The sequence below is a fragment of the Polypterus senegalus genome, chromosome 3, assembly GCF_016835505.1.
Source record: "Polypterus senegalus isolate Bchr_013 chromosome 3, ASM1683550v1, whole genome shotgun sequence".
In the NCBI taxonomy this organism is placed as follows: Eukaryota; Metazoa; Chordata; class Cladistia; order Polypteriformes; family Polypteridae; genus Polypterus; species Polypterus senegalus.
Genome location: NC_053156.1, coordinates 165,700,385 through 165,717,000, shown reverse-complemented (window position 1 = coordinate 165,717,000; position 16,616 = coordinate 165,700,385). Strand labels below are relative to the sequence as shown.

The following is a 16,616-nucleotide window of genomic DNA, read 5'->3' as shown; positions in this document are numbered from 1 at the left end:
TCCATCCATCCATCCATTGTCTAACCCGCTGAATCCGAATAGGGTCACGGGGGTCTGCTGGAGCCAATCCCAGCCAACACAGGGCACAAGGCAGGAACCAATGCTGGGCAGGGTGCCAACCCACCGCAGGACACACACAAACACACCCACACACCAAGCACACACTAGGGCCAATTTAGAATCGCCAATCCACCTAACCTGCATGTCTTTGGATTGTGGGAGGAAAACGGAGCGCCCGGAGGAAACCCACGCAGACACGGGAGAACATGCAAACTCCACGCAGGGAGGACCCGGGAAGCGAACCCGGGTCTCCTAACTGTGAGGCAGCAGCGCTACCACTGCGCCACCGTGCCGTATATTTTAAAAACTTAAAGACCAAATGTGGAAATTCTCCTTTTTAGAAAAATTAATACGTCCATTTGTTATTTTTAGACACTATAGATAAGTTTGGATGAGTTTCACACTCTGAATTCTGTAGCATCGCACCTGCAAACATACTTTTCAGAACCACCATTGCCTAGAGGTTAATAACCCCCTGTGTACTGATAGAGTCTTATGGAAGCAGTAAGAGCATAGTTTTTCTGTTACATGCAAGAGTGTAAAGAGCAAAAAGACTTTTCTTGTATTCAATGAGAAAAGAAAGAGAATAGCAGGTGACAAGCCAGAATTTGTTCAGTTTTGTTATTTTGTTAGATTTATTTTACATTAAAATACGTACAGAATAGTTACATTGTTTGCTATATATAATGTTTATATTCAGTATTTATAATGAATCTGTTAAAATATACATTTTACTGCGTTAAAATATTTAAATTACTAATAATTTGTTGTAACCTGTAAGGAATCCATATACTATAACTGTATCTGGATAAATTATGCTTTTAAAATGGCAGAATGCTGTCAGAAGTAGGGAATCTTTTTCATTTTATTGAGTTTGATGATGAATTACTGAAGCAAACACTTTAAACTTGTTTAAGCAGTTTAATTTGCTGATCTACAGTATTTTAGCAAAGCAAGATTGAAAATCGAATTGAAGAGTGGAATCTTATTCAGTTCTCCTTATGTAAGGAGTATATTGTATTCCATAGCAACTTGTCTTCTGTAAGTCAGATGAACTAATGATTAAACAAGCTGGATCCATTTTTGAAGGATTAGTGAACAATATGAAAAAACATATTTTCAATTTCTGGAACCAACAGCTAATGCCTGATGGCCAAGTCTGCCAACCATGTTTTAAAAGCCTTTCTAATGAGCCTTGTGCTCATTACAATTTAGGAAAAAAATAATACTTCTTATTTATTTCTGGTTTTACATTATATCCCGTCTTTCTTCCTTGCATTTTTAGGAGGTCTGACAAATGGAAGTGGTCGCTATATCTCTGCTGCACCTGGAGCTGAAGCAAAATACCGTAGTGCAAGCAGTACTTCCAGCTTATTTAGCTCCAATAGTCAGCTGTTTCCTCCCTCCAGACTCCGCTACAGTAGGTCAGACATCATGCCTTCTGGACGTAGCAGACTCTTGGAGGATTTCAGAAATAATCGTTTTCCCAACCTTCAGCTCAGAGATCTTATTGGTCATATAGTGGAGTTTTCTCAAGACCAGCATGGATCAAGGTAACAAAACTATGCTCATTGATATTGCAAAGTGCAAAAAAAAAAATTGGTGTCACAAAGTAGAATTGTGATTCAGGAAGGAGATTTAACTTAACATGTTAAGAACATGATCACATGTACACACAACGTGATACAACACAGTTTTCTCTCAAAAGAGAGTGGCTGGTGTTGCAGCATACTTGAACTAATATTAGGTGTAGCCTTTCTATGCTGCAATAGAGGCCCACACACTGACATGCAAATGATCATACAGGTTATGAATATCCTCCTGTTGATTGTCAGTCTATGGCTCTTCAGCCTGGAGGTGCAACAGGTTGAGGTTCATCACCAGAAACTGAGCATGGGAGGTTATGCTGTTCAGTCCAGTCACGTCACATGTATGCTCAACTGGGGAGAGTTCTTGTAAAAGTTCTGGCCCATCAAGTAGACAACCAACCTGTAAAACAAGTTGAGCAGCCTTAGTGGAATGTGGATGGGCATTGTGTACTTTTAGCAAGACATTTTCCACTTATGCAGAAACAGGATCAAGAGCAGCTAAATGATGTCACAGATATGTTAAGCAGGGATCTCCTTGGTAAACACCCGAGACAAATGAATGCTTTATCTAGTAGCACATTAAGCTAAATTTTGTGGGCAGGTCTCTGTCAGACATGCACACACATCACTCATTACCAGGAAGAATCTGCCTTCATCACTAAAGATGAAAGACCATAGTTCCTCCTGTCAGCTTGTTCAGTGCACTACTTCAGGTGACAGTAATGAAAAAATGAGTGACAGGCATACTAGGGGAACTTATAACTATATTTTCTACTTCAGGAAGACAATTACATACTATGTGGCCCAAGTGGACACTTCTCTTGCAACAGTAGCTCTGCATGCCACTGGTGCAAACAACTCCATTCAAATCAAATTAATGGTATAAACTGTGCTCATTGATATCTACCAGGAATGAAGAACACTGCAGAGTACTGTACAGCATTTGCAAATGCAAATGACTATTTCCTTAACATAATGAGCACCACCTATTGATAACTGTGGTGTGACCGCTGTATTTTGTATCACCATGGGGTTCTATCCTTAGGATTTTGATCACAAAATCATCTGCCTTCTGTCTTAACCATATTGAATTACAGTATTCTAAACTGGATTCCTTCTTGGTGTTCTTTTTCACTTTCCATTGTAATGTGCTTTTTGTGATAGAAAAATTTTCAGATTTTAGTTCTTTTGTTATTTAAATAATACATTTTTGTGTATGTAAATGGAATTAAACACTTATACTCGTGTTGCTTTGTAAAAATATTTACCTTCAAGTTTCAGTTCTCAAACAGATCATTAACCACATTTAAATTGTAACATTTTGACAAACTATAATGTTGCATAATTAAAAAAAAAAAAACTTTTTTTTTTTAATTTTATTTATTCTGCCTTGCATGTCAATAGATTTATTCAGCAAAAGTTGGAGCGAGCCACCCCAGCAGAAAGGCAAATGGTGTTCAGTGAAATTTTGCAAGCTGCCTATCAGTTGATGACTGATGTTTTTGGAAATTATGTAATACAAAAGTTTTTTGAGGTAAGCTGATTTCATTTTATATTTTAATTTTTTTTTTACTTTGCACTCATCTTAATATATTTTATATTTTGAAGTGGGCTTGATTGGACTCCACACTCATTCACTTAAAAATGCAGCTTACTGATGGTTTTTATTTTTTACACTGTCTTACAAGTGTATTTAAAAGTGTTAACTGCAGCATCATCTTAAGGTGGTATAACACTAAATTTAGATAAGACTTAAAAGCTGTTGCTTGGTCTGGCAAATCCTTAATTTTGCTGTGATATGAACATTGTAGGGTAAGAATTTGGCAATAACAGCAAGAATCCATGAATCATGCTGATTTATGTCAACAGTACAGATTAAGCTTGGTGGTGTAATGGAGTGGTCATGACACACTAGGCTTCTTTATACCAACTGAGCATTATTTCATTATGCTCTGTTGTACCTAAGCATTATTGCTGACCATTTGTTTCCTTTCATAACCACAGTCTACAATTTTTTCTTAATGGATGCTTCTATCAGAGTAGTGTATTGCGTCATAAACCACACATCATTTCAAACTGGTTCGGCAAAAAAAATGAGGTTCCCTTAAGTTTACTCAACTGGACAGGTCACAGATCTCAGTCCTTTGGAAAACTTTTGAGGTATGCTGGAATGTAAAGTTTTATTCATGCCTTATTTCAACTATGGGCTGCTGTCAAGCCAGCGTTTTTTGTAATCCACAAAGAATATATATACAGTGATCCCTCGCTATGTTGCGCTTCGACTTTCGCGGCTTCACTCCATCGCGGATTTTAAATGTAAGCATATCTAAATATATATCATGGATTTTTCACTGGTTCGCGGATTTCTGCAGACAATGGGTCTTTTGATTTATGGTACATGCTTCCTCAGTTTGTTTGCCCAGTTGATTTCATACAAGGGACGCTATTAGCGGATGGCTTAGAAGCTACCCAATCAGAGCATGTATTACGTATTAAATAAAACTCCTCAATGATATACGATATGCTTTCCGCGCGGTGCTTGATTGTTTGCTTTTCTCTGTCTCTCTCACTCTCTCTGACATTCTCTGCGCCTGACGAAGGGGGTGTGAGCAGAGGGGCTGTTTGCACAGAGGCTGTTTGCCTAGAGGATATGGACGCTCCTCTAAAAAATGCCACTTTATCGTGGTGCTTTGGCATACTTAAAAGCCCAAAAGCACGTATTGATTTTTTGATTGTTTGCTTTTCTCTCACTCTCTCTCTCTCTCTCTGACATTCTCTGCTCCTGACACGCATTCTTTGAAGAAGAAGATATGTTTGCATTCTTTTAATTGTGAGAAAGAACTGTCATCTCTGTCTTGTCATGGAGTACAGTTTAAACTTTTGACTAAAGGGTGTTATTTCATGTTTAGAGGGCTTTAATAATGTTAACAGTGTGGGAGATTTTATAAGGGCTTAAAATATATAAAAATAACCATACAAACATATGGTTTCTACTTCGCAGATTTTCATCTATCGCGGGGGGTTCTGGAACGCAAGCTCTCTGATCGAGGAGGGACTACTGTATAGTGTATTTAATAAACTGTGCCTATTGATCATGTAAAATTATTCAACCAAAAAGAATTTTGCAGTACAGGCACATGACATTCTTGTCACAATATCCCATACTCCCAAGTGGCCACCCAGGTAGGAGAATGACCCTAACTCCACTTTAGCAAGCCTTGAAATATAAACATGTGTAGTATTTAGCAGCTACAATGTGCCCTTATTCCTTTATAATAGTGTGTAATGTCTAGAAACTTGTTCATTTCAGTTGCTCAGACTGGTCTTAATTTCTATTCAGTGTAGCTGGCTCTCTAATTACTAAGGTGTGGCCCTTAAGAGAAGCCTTGTTCAGTCCTTTACTCCCGAGAGAATTCTATTCCATGAAACTTGATAGTAGAAGACAGCATGTAACAGAGTTTGACATGGGTGCTGCTTTGAGTTGTGCCTTCCCAAGGGTGAGATCTATGTGCAAAAGGAAACATACATAAAAAAAGCATGCAAATCTCTCTGAAACTAATGGTTAACCGGTCACTGACTTTCAGCAGACATTTCACTGAAACTAGAGAAGATAACTGTATGTGGCTATACAGTGTGACACTGGAAGATTTTATTTTTTTTTTTTTTATTACTGTACTACTTTGTAGTAATGGCTCAGAGGCTAATACTGTTTAGAACTTAGTAGTACTGTATAGGTAAAAAGCAAATGTTGTAATTTCTGCATCTCTGGTTATCATTGTTAGTCTGCAAAAAATAATTATGTGCTAGAGTAATTTTTATTCCTCTAAACTTAGAAGTAACATAAAAATTGTGAGTCGAAGCTTCTTCTGTCAAACATGAAACAGATGGCTTCAGCACTGTAGCAACTTCAGATGGTCTGTTATGTCAGATATATACTGTAATATATGCAAGCTAAAAGAGAAAGTATAAATATGAAAAATGTATAAATAAGGTCGGAATTCACCCATTTTACCGGATAATAGACCAGGTATCTTACAAAAGTACTTAAAAAGCCAGACTTTAATGATTCTTGGGATAACAACAACAATATTTAATTATATAGTACATTTTCATACAAATGATGTAGCTGAAAGTGCTTTACAGGATGAAGAAAGAGGGGAAAAAAAGACAAAACAAGATTAAAATTATTGGTCTTGGCTGTTGCCAGAGATGGACGTCTGAAGTGGAGCTCCGCTAGCAGCGGTGTTTTCATATTATTGCTTATTATCCTGATATATCCTGTATTTATCCAACCTGAGGGGCACTACTAAAGTATATGCAAGCATATATAAGCATGTCCAACAAGAAAGGGGGTCTGAAAGAAATGAAAAACTAAAGCTACATCCAAGCTAAGATCGGCAAGCCCAAGTTCAAAGTATGGCCTTTCAGAGACTGACCTGCATCAGATGCAGATTCTGAGATAGCAGCAGCTTATCGCGTACGCGGATCAAATACCGTTATATTTTATTATTCGCTTTGAGAGATTATTATTTAAGCTAGAGGTGATGGCACTCCTCAGACAATATCAAATACAGCCTCTTGTATCCTGCCAAACTTAAAGTGGAATTGCACGGTCAATTCTATGTCTTCGCTAGCAAGGAAGAAGTAGAAAAGGAATTAAGAAAGCTGATCCCGGTACTATTCTGAAACATAATTGTGAGTCATAGCCGTTCATGATATGGCAAAGGTAAATAACCTACTGTCTGATCTATTTGTTAAGATACGGGTTTTTATCATTATATATCCTCATTATTACTCGGACGCTATCTGTTTATGTTTTAATTACAGTTACAGACGTTTGTGGTTAATTCCTTTTTTTTTTTCTTATCTAATTATTTTTTCTCTTCCCTTAACGAGACTGTTCAACACCATACCCTTGGTTTATTGTTATGGCTATTATTGCATTAAGACTTATGCTTGCAACTTGATTTACGACCAAAATTTTTGTTTTGATTTACGATCGACATCTTGCGTTACGACCCGAATGCGGTCACGTGTATCCGCTTGTGCGCTTGTAAACAAACAGCCAAGAGCTTTCGTAAGCGTCAGTCAGACCCCAGATACATGTGTTTGTGGATGTAATTTCGGTCAGTTATTTATCTATACTAATAAAAGGCAAAGCCCTCACTCACTCACTCACTCATCACTAATTCTCCAACTTCCCGTGTATTTAGAAGGCTGAAATTTGGCAGGCTCATTCCTTACAGCTTACTTACAAAAGTTGGGCAGGTTTCATTTCGAAATTCTACGCCTAATGGTCATATCTGGTAGTTATTTTTCTCCATTGACTGTAATGGAGTTGAGCTGGAATGGTGGAGTTTCGTGTGACTTCATCACGCCTCCCACGTAATCACGTGAACTGATTGTCAACGCAGTGCGTAGAAAACCAGGAAGACCTGCAAAAAGCGCTTAAGAAAACATGCATTATATAATTGAGAACGCAGCGAAAAACAATAAGAAGCGAGCGAGTGACATATACTACCATATTCATGAGTGTTGCTGCCTCGGAAAGAAAGCAAGGTGTAAACCTAAACTTTAAATTAAGTTCATAGACAGGCTACCGCTGGTAATGCGGGATACAAGTTTAATGAGAGGACGCAGGATATAAACGAGAGTTTTGATCACTTTATAACTAAGTTAAAATTGTAGGTGAAGGGGTGTGCTTATGCAAATTCGAGACTGTGTTTATGGGGATTGACAGTTAAGGCGGGTGGGGAGTCACGTCATCATCTCCCCTCCCATTCATCTAATTTCGGTCTGAGCTGAGCTCCGCGGCTAATGCCGTCTTCCGAAGCAACTTTGTCAGACTGCCACCAAATACTCACAGAAAAATCCACAAGTTAATACACACGCTGTCTCTATAGAGTTTCTCCACACTGAATCCTCCAGGCACTACTTACAAAAGGTCACATTGACAATCGTGTTACGTTATTTTTAAAATCTTTCCTTTTCTTAGCACAAGCACAGCTGAGAAGCTTCGATGCATGTGCTCCATAACGCGTTAAAAATAATGCATTTAATCACACTTTGCATTACAAGCAAAGGGGAGCTTTTGTCAATGCATGATCTCCTGGTACTGTACACCGATTACATTGATCAGCATCCTGATTCATTTTACCCTCGCACCACCTTAGTTTGAGAAGAAGTCTGAAAAATATGAGGTTAACACAGAAAAACATCACCAATTCAAGCTTTATGAATAATCGATTCGCCATCAATAATTGTTTTGGTAAAGCCATCCTCCTTCCATTTTATAATTTTTCCGCCAATAGCCATGATTTAATGAACGGTAAATAAAGTAAGAGCTAAGCGAGGGTGACTTATTTAGGCAGGCATATATATGACAGCAACACTCATGACAATGTCAATCATGTTACGTTATTATTAAAATGTTTCCTTTTCTTTTTCATTTTGCTATATATATAATATATGAATGACCTCCAAAGAGCGCTGAGACTTTTGATATCATGAACGTGTCTGCAAAACTGTGCTCTCCTGCCCAGCAAAAGTCGAGCAGCCAGCGTGCATAGCTGTGCCGCCTTTGAGGCGCTGACTGCGCTTCTGCCTTAAGTCAAAGTGAGCACTTTTAATTTTTTCATCCTCCCCTGCGCTATAGCCCAGACAAGTGCAAACCACGGGACCCCTTTTCTACACCACGGAAAAATAATATTAAGGCGATTCACACTTTCTTTTGCGTATCACGATTATGAGGTCCTCACCTCGGATTATGAAAACACGCACCCGAGTGGAGGACTGACAGTGCCATCACAGCCGATTAATGGCGGGGACGTCTCACCAGTCTACACAAGGCGATCAGAACGTCAGCGAACACATCTCTCTACACTATATAAAAGAAAAGGCAACTTTCCTTTCTTTACACCTTTTTCCTTTTATCCCAAACCAAAGCCTTTCTATCTTAACACTGCAGAGGACACAAAACTAATTTTCTTTAAATGCGGTAAGGCACATTACCACAGGCACAAATTTGAACGTTCACATAGAAAATGTAATTTCTATACCACAGCCGTCGTGTAGCGCCTTTCAAAAGGGATCAACTACGAGAGATGATCCATATACATTTTAGCTGCTGTTAGTTACTTACCTGTTGTGTTACACAGTCTTTAAAATGTAGTTTACCTGAAACCACTCCAGTAGTGCTCAATGTACCTGTACTTCTTAAAACGTTCATGTTTTACTGTTTAATAACTTATAGACTATATTTTATTATTTTTCCCTTGCACTCAGTGACCAAAGCTATACACACACATATAGACACATACAAACATACACACAAGTATATGTATGTGTATATATATGTATGTATGTGTATATATATATATATATATATATATAAACACACACACACCTATCTACATTATATATATATATATATATATATATATATATATATACACACATACATACATACACACATATATATAATTTGTGTGTGTGTATGTATGTATGTGTATATATGATGTAGATATATGTATATATATATATATATATATATATATATGTATGTGTATATGTAGATATGTATATAGATATGTAGATATGAAGATATGTATGTGTATATATATGTGTGTGTGTGTGTGTGTGTGTGTTTGTGTGTGTGTGTGTGTGTGTGTATATATATATGACAGCAGCAATCCAAGCTGTGAGAAAACACTAAAAGGAGGCGTGTCAGACGTTGTGGTACATTTTCTGATGCAGCTAGGCGAAAAAACTTTGTGGCGCTGCCAAATACACAAAACAATTACTTTGACAATCATGTTAAATTATTTTTAAAATGTTTCCTTTTCTTTTTCATAACTTCTTTAACACATGACATCGCTGAAGCGGGTATTTTACTATATATATATATATATATATATATATATATATCACAGCGACACTCATAACAGTGACAAAACAATTACATTGACAATCATGTTAAGTTATTTTAAAAATGTTTCCTTTTCTTTCTCTTTCTTTCTTTAACACACTACTTCTCCGCTGCCATATATATAGATAGATAGATATATAGATAGATAGATATGAAAACAACATATATATATATATATAGATATATATATATAGATATATATATATATAGATATATATATATAGATATGAGAACAACACTCATATCAATGACAAAACAATTACATTAACAATCAAGTTACGTTGTTTTTCAAATTTTTCCTTTTCTTTTTCGTACCTTCTTTAACACACTACTTCTCCGCTGCGAAGCGCGGGTATTCTGCTAGTCTATATATACAATTCACTAAGACCATGGAAAACAAGACGCATAATTGCTAAGGAAGGAAGAGATGGTAACGAAGGTAAAGAAAGCGATTGTTAAGGGATGTTAGCTAGCGAGCTGGTGCGGCACATAATGATGTCATCAGGCTGAGTCAGCACCGGCTTGCTTTGGAGTGTATTATTACAGCAGTTCACAACACGACCATTTTTGAACTGAGTGCTCGACTACTGTCATTATTAACTTGAGAAACAGCGATCACAATCGAAACGAAGAAGGAAATTGTGCAGAAATATGAGAGTGGTGTTCGTGTGACTGATCTCGCTAATATGTACAGCATGTCGAAATCCACCATCTCGACAATTTTACAAAGAAAAGATTTGCATAAGGAGGCTCCTTCTAAACAATAACCACCTTCCGTTTCATTCTCCTCCTCCTCCCTTCCTGCACCCCAAAGATGTCAAATTAAATGGTGAGTACAGTATGAAATTGTTGTTTCTGGTAGGCTAGACACTTTTTATAACTTTTTGATTAGTACATTAGAAAAATTATTGGTGTTTTGGTAAATTATGCACATTATACTTTTTTATTATGAAAAGGTTAAGTAAGTGTTTCTGTGGGAGGTTCTGAGTGCATTATAGGTATTTCCATTATTTCTTATGGGGAAAAATAGTCTTGACTTACAACCAACTTGAGTTACAACCAGTCCTCGCGAACAGATTGAGTTCGTAAGTCAAGGGTCCACTGTACATTAAGATTGCTGAAGATTATATATATATTAAGTTCATAGTTTGTTAATGATTAAATTTTAGGCATATAGTATTTAGACTTTACAGTCGAACCTCGGTTCACGAACATCTCGGTTCACGACCAAAAAGTTCGCCAAACTTTTGCCTCGGTTCACGACCACACACTCGGCATACGAACAAGCCAGTTTCCCTTTCAGTTTGTGCGCACCAATGATTTCCGCACGTGTTGCATTGTTCTCAGTCAGACGTGCCTGCCTGCTGCTGAGAGAGAGCTAGCCTCATGCCTGCCTGCCTGCTGGGGAGGAGGAGGTGGAGGGTGAAGATTGCTGCACGTGCTTGCCTATCTGCCTTCCTGCTACTGAGAGGGGGGAGGGGAGATTTGCGTGCACTATGTGCCTGCCTGCCTGCTACTGATGGGGGGGCCGTGTGCCTGCCTGGCTGGTTCATTTAAGCAGAGCCGCTCCCTGTTCATTGTTCTCAGTCAGACGTGCATGCTTTACTTCTGCTCTCTTTGTGCTCTACAGTATTTTGTGTGCTTTTGCAGTTAGCTATGGCTTCTAAGCAAGTGAACAGTGGTGAGAAGAAAGTTTTGAAGAAAATTGAAATCGAAGTAATGAAAGAAATTATTGAAAAGTTTGAGCGTGGCGTTCGTGTTACTGATCTTGCCGCCGAGTACAAGAAGTCAAAATTGACTATTCTAAAGCAGAAAGAATCTACTGTATTAAAGCAGCTGATATTGCAAAAGGAGTTACAACGTTAACCAGGCAGAGGCTTGAAGTGCTGGAAGAGGTGGAAAAACTGTTTACCAGTTTACTCATTTACCAATTTGAGAACCCTTGTGGTTTCAAGCAGCACAATGTAAACAAAGCCAGACTACCAGTAATGTGGAGGGCAAATATGAAGGGTTGGGTCACAAGGATTTTGTTTTTTTGGAATGGCTGCATGAGGCTTTCGTTCCCACCAGCTAATCAGCTAAAAACACCAGAAACCCAAGAAATCCCAAGAGATAAAACACCTGAAGAAAAACAACTCTCCATTGTGGAGCCAGACTTTTCCTCCTAACTTCATGCCAGAACTCAACTGCAAGGTTAGTTTTCTTGCTGGTCTTTGTATTACGGATTTTTCAAAAGTTAACTTTTTAGTTCGTAGCGTGAATTGTTGCAATGTTACTTTTCTCTTTTTTCAAATGTTCGCTTTTTTCCCTGTGCTTAAAACTCATTAAAGTGTTTACATATGGAGTTGTTCATAGCGTGATTAGATGCAATGTTACTTTTCTCTTTTTTCAAATGTTCCTTTTTTTCCGCGGTGCATAAAACTCATTAAAAAAGTGTTTACAACGATCAGGCTTTAAGGCTTAAATAGCGTGATCTTGTTACTTGTGGTTGGTTTTTAAAATTAAAGTTTGGATTTGTTCAAATGTTCCCCGCTGTTCAAAGAGAGAGAGAGAGAGGGCTGGCGCGAGCTCAAGAGAGAGAGAGAGCGAGCGCATGCTGCTGAGGGGGGTGGGTGTGTGTGTGTGTGTGTGTGTGTGCTGCTGACGGGGGGGTGTGGGACATGGGGTGTGTGTGCTACAGAGAGAGGGAGAGAGCACGAGTGAGCCTGCTCTTGTAGCTGAGCAGGGAGCCTGGGTGTTTTGTGTCAGTGTTGTTCAATGTTTTTACATTAGTTTACTATTACACTGTGAATTCTATGGTGTAATCTATACTAATAAAAGGCAAAGCCCTCACTCACTCACTCACTCACTGACTCATCACTAATTCTCCAACTTCCCGTGTGGGTGGAAGGCTGAAATTTGGCAGGTTCATTCCTTACAGCTTCCTTACAAAAGTTGGGCAGGTTTTATATCGAAATTCTACGCGTAATGGTCATAACTGGAAGCAGTTTTTCTCCATTTACTGTAATGGAGATGAGCTTCAACGCCGTGGGGGGAGTTTCGTGTGACATCATCACGCCTCCCACGTAATCACGCAGTACATAGAAAACCAGGAAGAGCTCAAAAAAGCGCTTAAGAAAACATGCATTATATAATTGAGAAGGCAGCAAAACAATAAGGAGCGAGTGACATATACAACCATATTCATGAGTTCTTCTACTTCGGAAACAAAGCACGATGTAAACCTACACTTTAAATTAAGTTCATAGACAGGCTGCCGCTGGCGTTTGTAATTTAGTGCCTGCCCATATAAGGCCGTCCGTCAGCGGCAATCCAATAGCAAACTCCCACTAAATATTCACGGGTTAAGGACTGTGCTTATGGAGAGTAAGATGAGATGGTCAGGGTGGTGTTTGACATGAACTCGGCGAAACTGCGAGAGAAAGTTTTAAGTGCTAGGACTAAGGTAACATTAAATAAAGCTATGGACATAGCACGAGATGGCACCAGCACAGCTGGGAACCTTCGATGCAAGTACACCGAGTGGCTCACGTGAACTGACGCAGTGCACAGATAAAAGCAACAGTTCCAAACAGCTGAACAAAACCGAATTACACAATTGAAAAGGCAGCAAAAAAAATGAAGCGTCTGATAAGCATATTCATAAATCCAGCTACTGCGGAAACAAAGCACACGGTGGAAAAAGTCAATGTCCGCTAAAGGAAGACAGTGTAAAAAACCCGTGCATGCAGTGTGTCAGGTCTCAGATAAAGAAGAAGACGAGCTGTTTATTGATGCAGTAAGAAACGAATCGATGAATGAAACCTGTCATCTTTACAACGATTGACAAACACGGAATGTAACTTGAACACAACACATCCTACAAATACGAACCTGATTGAAAGAAATAATGATAATCAAATCCTTGATGACAGCAACACTCAGTAACACTCAAAAACAAATACTGTATATTGACAGTCATGTTACGTTATTTTTAAAATGTTCCCTTTTCTTTTCTACCTTTTTAACACACTACTTCTCGCTGCGATACGCGGGTATATATATATGTATATATATATAACCCGATCTACATACTCGAATAATGGATACTTTATTCGCCATCAATGATTGTTTTGGTAAAGCCATACTCAGTGTATTCATTAGATGAGCGGTAAAAAGTAAGAGCGAGGAGGATGACTCATTGAGGCATGCAGGCTGTAGTCGCGTGTCAACTCTATCTGAATTGCGATCACATTTGAAAAACATATCTTTTCAAGTTCTATTTAGTCCATATGTGTCAAACTCAAGGGCGCGGGCCACATCCGCCCGGCGTGTAATTATATCCGCCCTTGAGATCATTTTATATACTGTATTATTGTTATTAAAGCCGGGTATATGAAGCGCTGGTAACACAATAAACTACAGATCCCATAATGCAGTGCTTCAGCTGCCTTGCATCAGGGTAACCTGAATGCAATTCAGAAGATACAGAAAACAGCATAATTAAATAAGAATCTGACACTTCAGCGGACGTTTTAACCCGTGCACAATCACAAAGTGATTTCAAGTGACGCTGCTTTTATGGGAGACACAAATGCACCAGTTCACCTTGCCCCACTTTCCCTGTTGCCAAGTACTGTTAAACCAAGTCGTCACTACGGTGTTCCCAAATCGCACTTTGCTGATAAACTGAGCGCACTGCGCACTGAGTTTGCACGGCGCTTTGGTGACTTTGATGAACAAAAAAAGTCCGTCTACATGCGGCTCGAACCTTGTGCATGTTTGGTAGCACATATCTGTGTGAGAAGCTCTTCTCAGTGATAAAGACTAACAAAACAGCACACAGGAGTCACCTCACTGATGAGCACCTGCAATCCATCCTGAGAATCTCCACAACACAGAACCTCACACCAAACAGAAACGAACTTGTGGCCAAAAAAAGATGCCAGGCGTCCAGCTCTAAAATGACATACGAGCAAAGACAACTGAATGATTTGATTTGTTATTGCACGTAAGAGCGGAGTCAACCGTTTTAACAAACAGCGTATTGCACTGATCTGAAATAGCTGTGTGTGTATATATGTAGATATGTATGTATATATATATATATATGTATTTGTGTGTATATATGTGTGTGTATATATGTAGATATATATGTATGTATATATGTGTATATGTATAGATATGTATATATATATATGTTTATGTGTGTAAATATATATATATATATATATATATATATATATATTTATATATATATATATGACAACAACACTCATCACTCACAACAGTGACAAAACAATTACATTGACAATCAGGTTACGTTATTTTCAAAATGTTTCCTTTTCTTTTCATTGCTTCTTTAACACACTACTTCTCCGCTGCGAAGCGTGGGTATTTTGCTAGTTAACTATATTTGTGCTTAATCTTTACATATATTTACATACAGTTCATACGGTCTGGAACGGATTAATTGTATTTACATACAATCCTATGGGGGAAATTGGTTCGGTTTACGACCAGAGTTTTGGAACAAATAAGCGTAATGGTCATAACTGGAAGCTATTTTTCTCCATTTACTGTAATGGAGTTGAGCTCGAAAGCCGTGGGGGCGGAGTTTTCATGTGACATCATCACGCCTCCCACGTAATCAAGTAAACTGACTGTCAAAGCAGTGCGTAGAAAACCAGGAAGAGCTCAAAAAAGAGCTGAAGAAAACATGCATTATATAATTGGGAAGGCAGCGAAACAACAATAAGAAGCCAGCGAGTGACATATACAACCATATTCATGAGTGCTGCTACTTCGGAAACAAAGCAAGGTTTAAACCTAAAGTTTAAATTAAGTTCATAGACAGGCTGCCGCTGGCGTTTGTCATGCCCACTGGTAATGTGGGATACAAGTTTAATGAGAGGACGCAGGATATAAGAGAGTTTTGATCACTTTGTAACTAAGTTAAAATTGCACGTAAAGGACTGTGTTTATGCAAATTCCGAGACACTGTGTTTGTTGGGGATTGACAGTTAAGGCGGGTGGGGGAGTCACGTCATCATCTCCCCTCCCATTCACCTCATTTCGCTCTGAGCTGAGCTGTGCAGCTAACGCACGCAGTGTTACAGAAGCGACTTTGTAACGCTGCCACCAAATACTCCCAGAAAAATCCACAAGTTAATACACACACTGTCTCTACAGTTTCTCCACACTGAATCCTCCAGGCACTACTTACAAAAGGTTACATTGACAATCGTGTTACGTTATTTTTAAAATGTTTCCTTTTCTTAGCACAAGCACAGCTGAGAAGCTTCGATGCATATGCTCCATAACACGTTAAAAAATCACGCATTTAATCACACTTTGCAATACAAGGAAAGGGGAACTTCTGTCAATGCATGATTTCCTGGTACACCGATTACATTGATCAGCGCTTCCCGATTCATTTTACCCTTGCACACCCTTGGTTTGAGAAAAAGTATGAAAAAATATGAGGTTAACACAGAAAAACAGATCACCAATTGAAGCTTTATGAATAATCGATTCGCCATCAATAATTGTTTTGGTGAAGCCATACTCAGTGTATTCATTAGATGAACGCTAAAAAAGTAAGAGCGAGGGGAGGGTGACTTATTGAGGCAGGCAGGGAAAACGACAATAGCATGCGGGCTCGATGTAGTGCACGTCAACTCGATCTGAATTGCGCGATCACATTCGAAAAAATATATCTTTTCAAGTTCTATTTAGTCCATATGTGTCAAACTCAAGGCCCTCGGGCCACATCCGCCCGCGTGTAATTATATCCGGCCTGCGAGATCATTTTATATATTATTGTTATTAATGGCCCGGGGATATGAAGTGCTGGTAACACAATAAATTACGGTACAGATCCCATAATGCAGCGCTTCAACTGCCTTGCCGAACACTTACCGCGTTTATCAAGTCTAGCTTATGATGCTGCAAGTTATTGCGAAGCTAGCCCACATGATGCCAAAGAGAAAAGTTGATTCTGAAAATAGAGCCTTTAAAAACCGATGGGAGGCTGAATATGTTTACTGACATTGCCGGTA

At 38.7% G+C, this 16,616-nt stretch overlaps 1 protein-coding gene across 11 annotated transcripts in view; it reads left to right on the top strand.

Moving 5' to 3' along the window:
* The window catches only part of LOC120525680 (pumilio homolog 2-like), a 255,653-nt gene that overhangs the window by 139,022 nt on the left and 100,015 nt on the right, over positions 1 to 16,616 (top strand). For all 11 annotated transcript variants that reach the window (XM_039748192.1, XM_039748184.1, XM_039748189.1 and 8 more), the window contains 2 exons: positions 1,346 to 1,613; positions 3,054 to 3,183. In XM_039748192.1, coding sequence (XP_039604126.1) covers positions 1,346 to 1,613; positions 3,054 to 3,183 — 398 coding nt within the window. The remainder of the gene's footprint in view (positions 1 to 1,345; positions 1,614 to 3,053; positions 3,184 to 16,616) is intronic.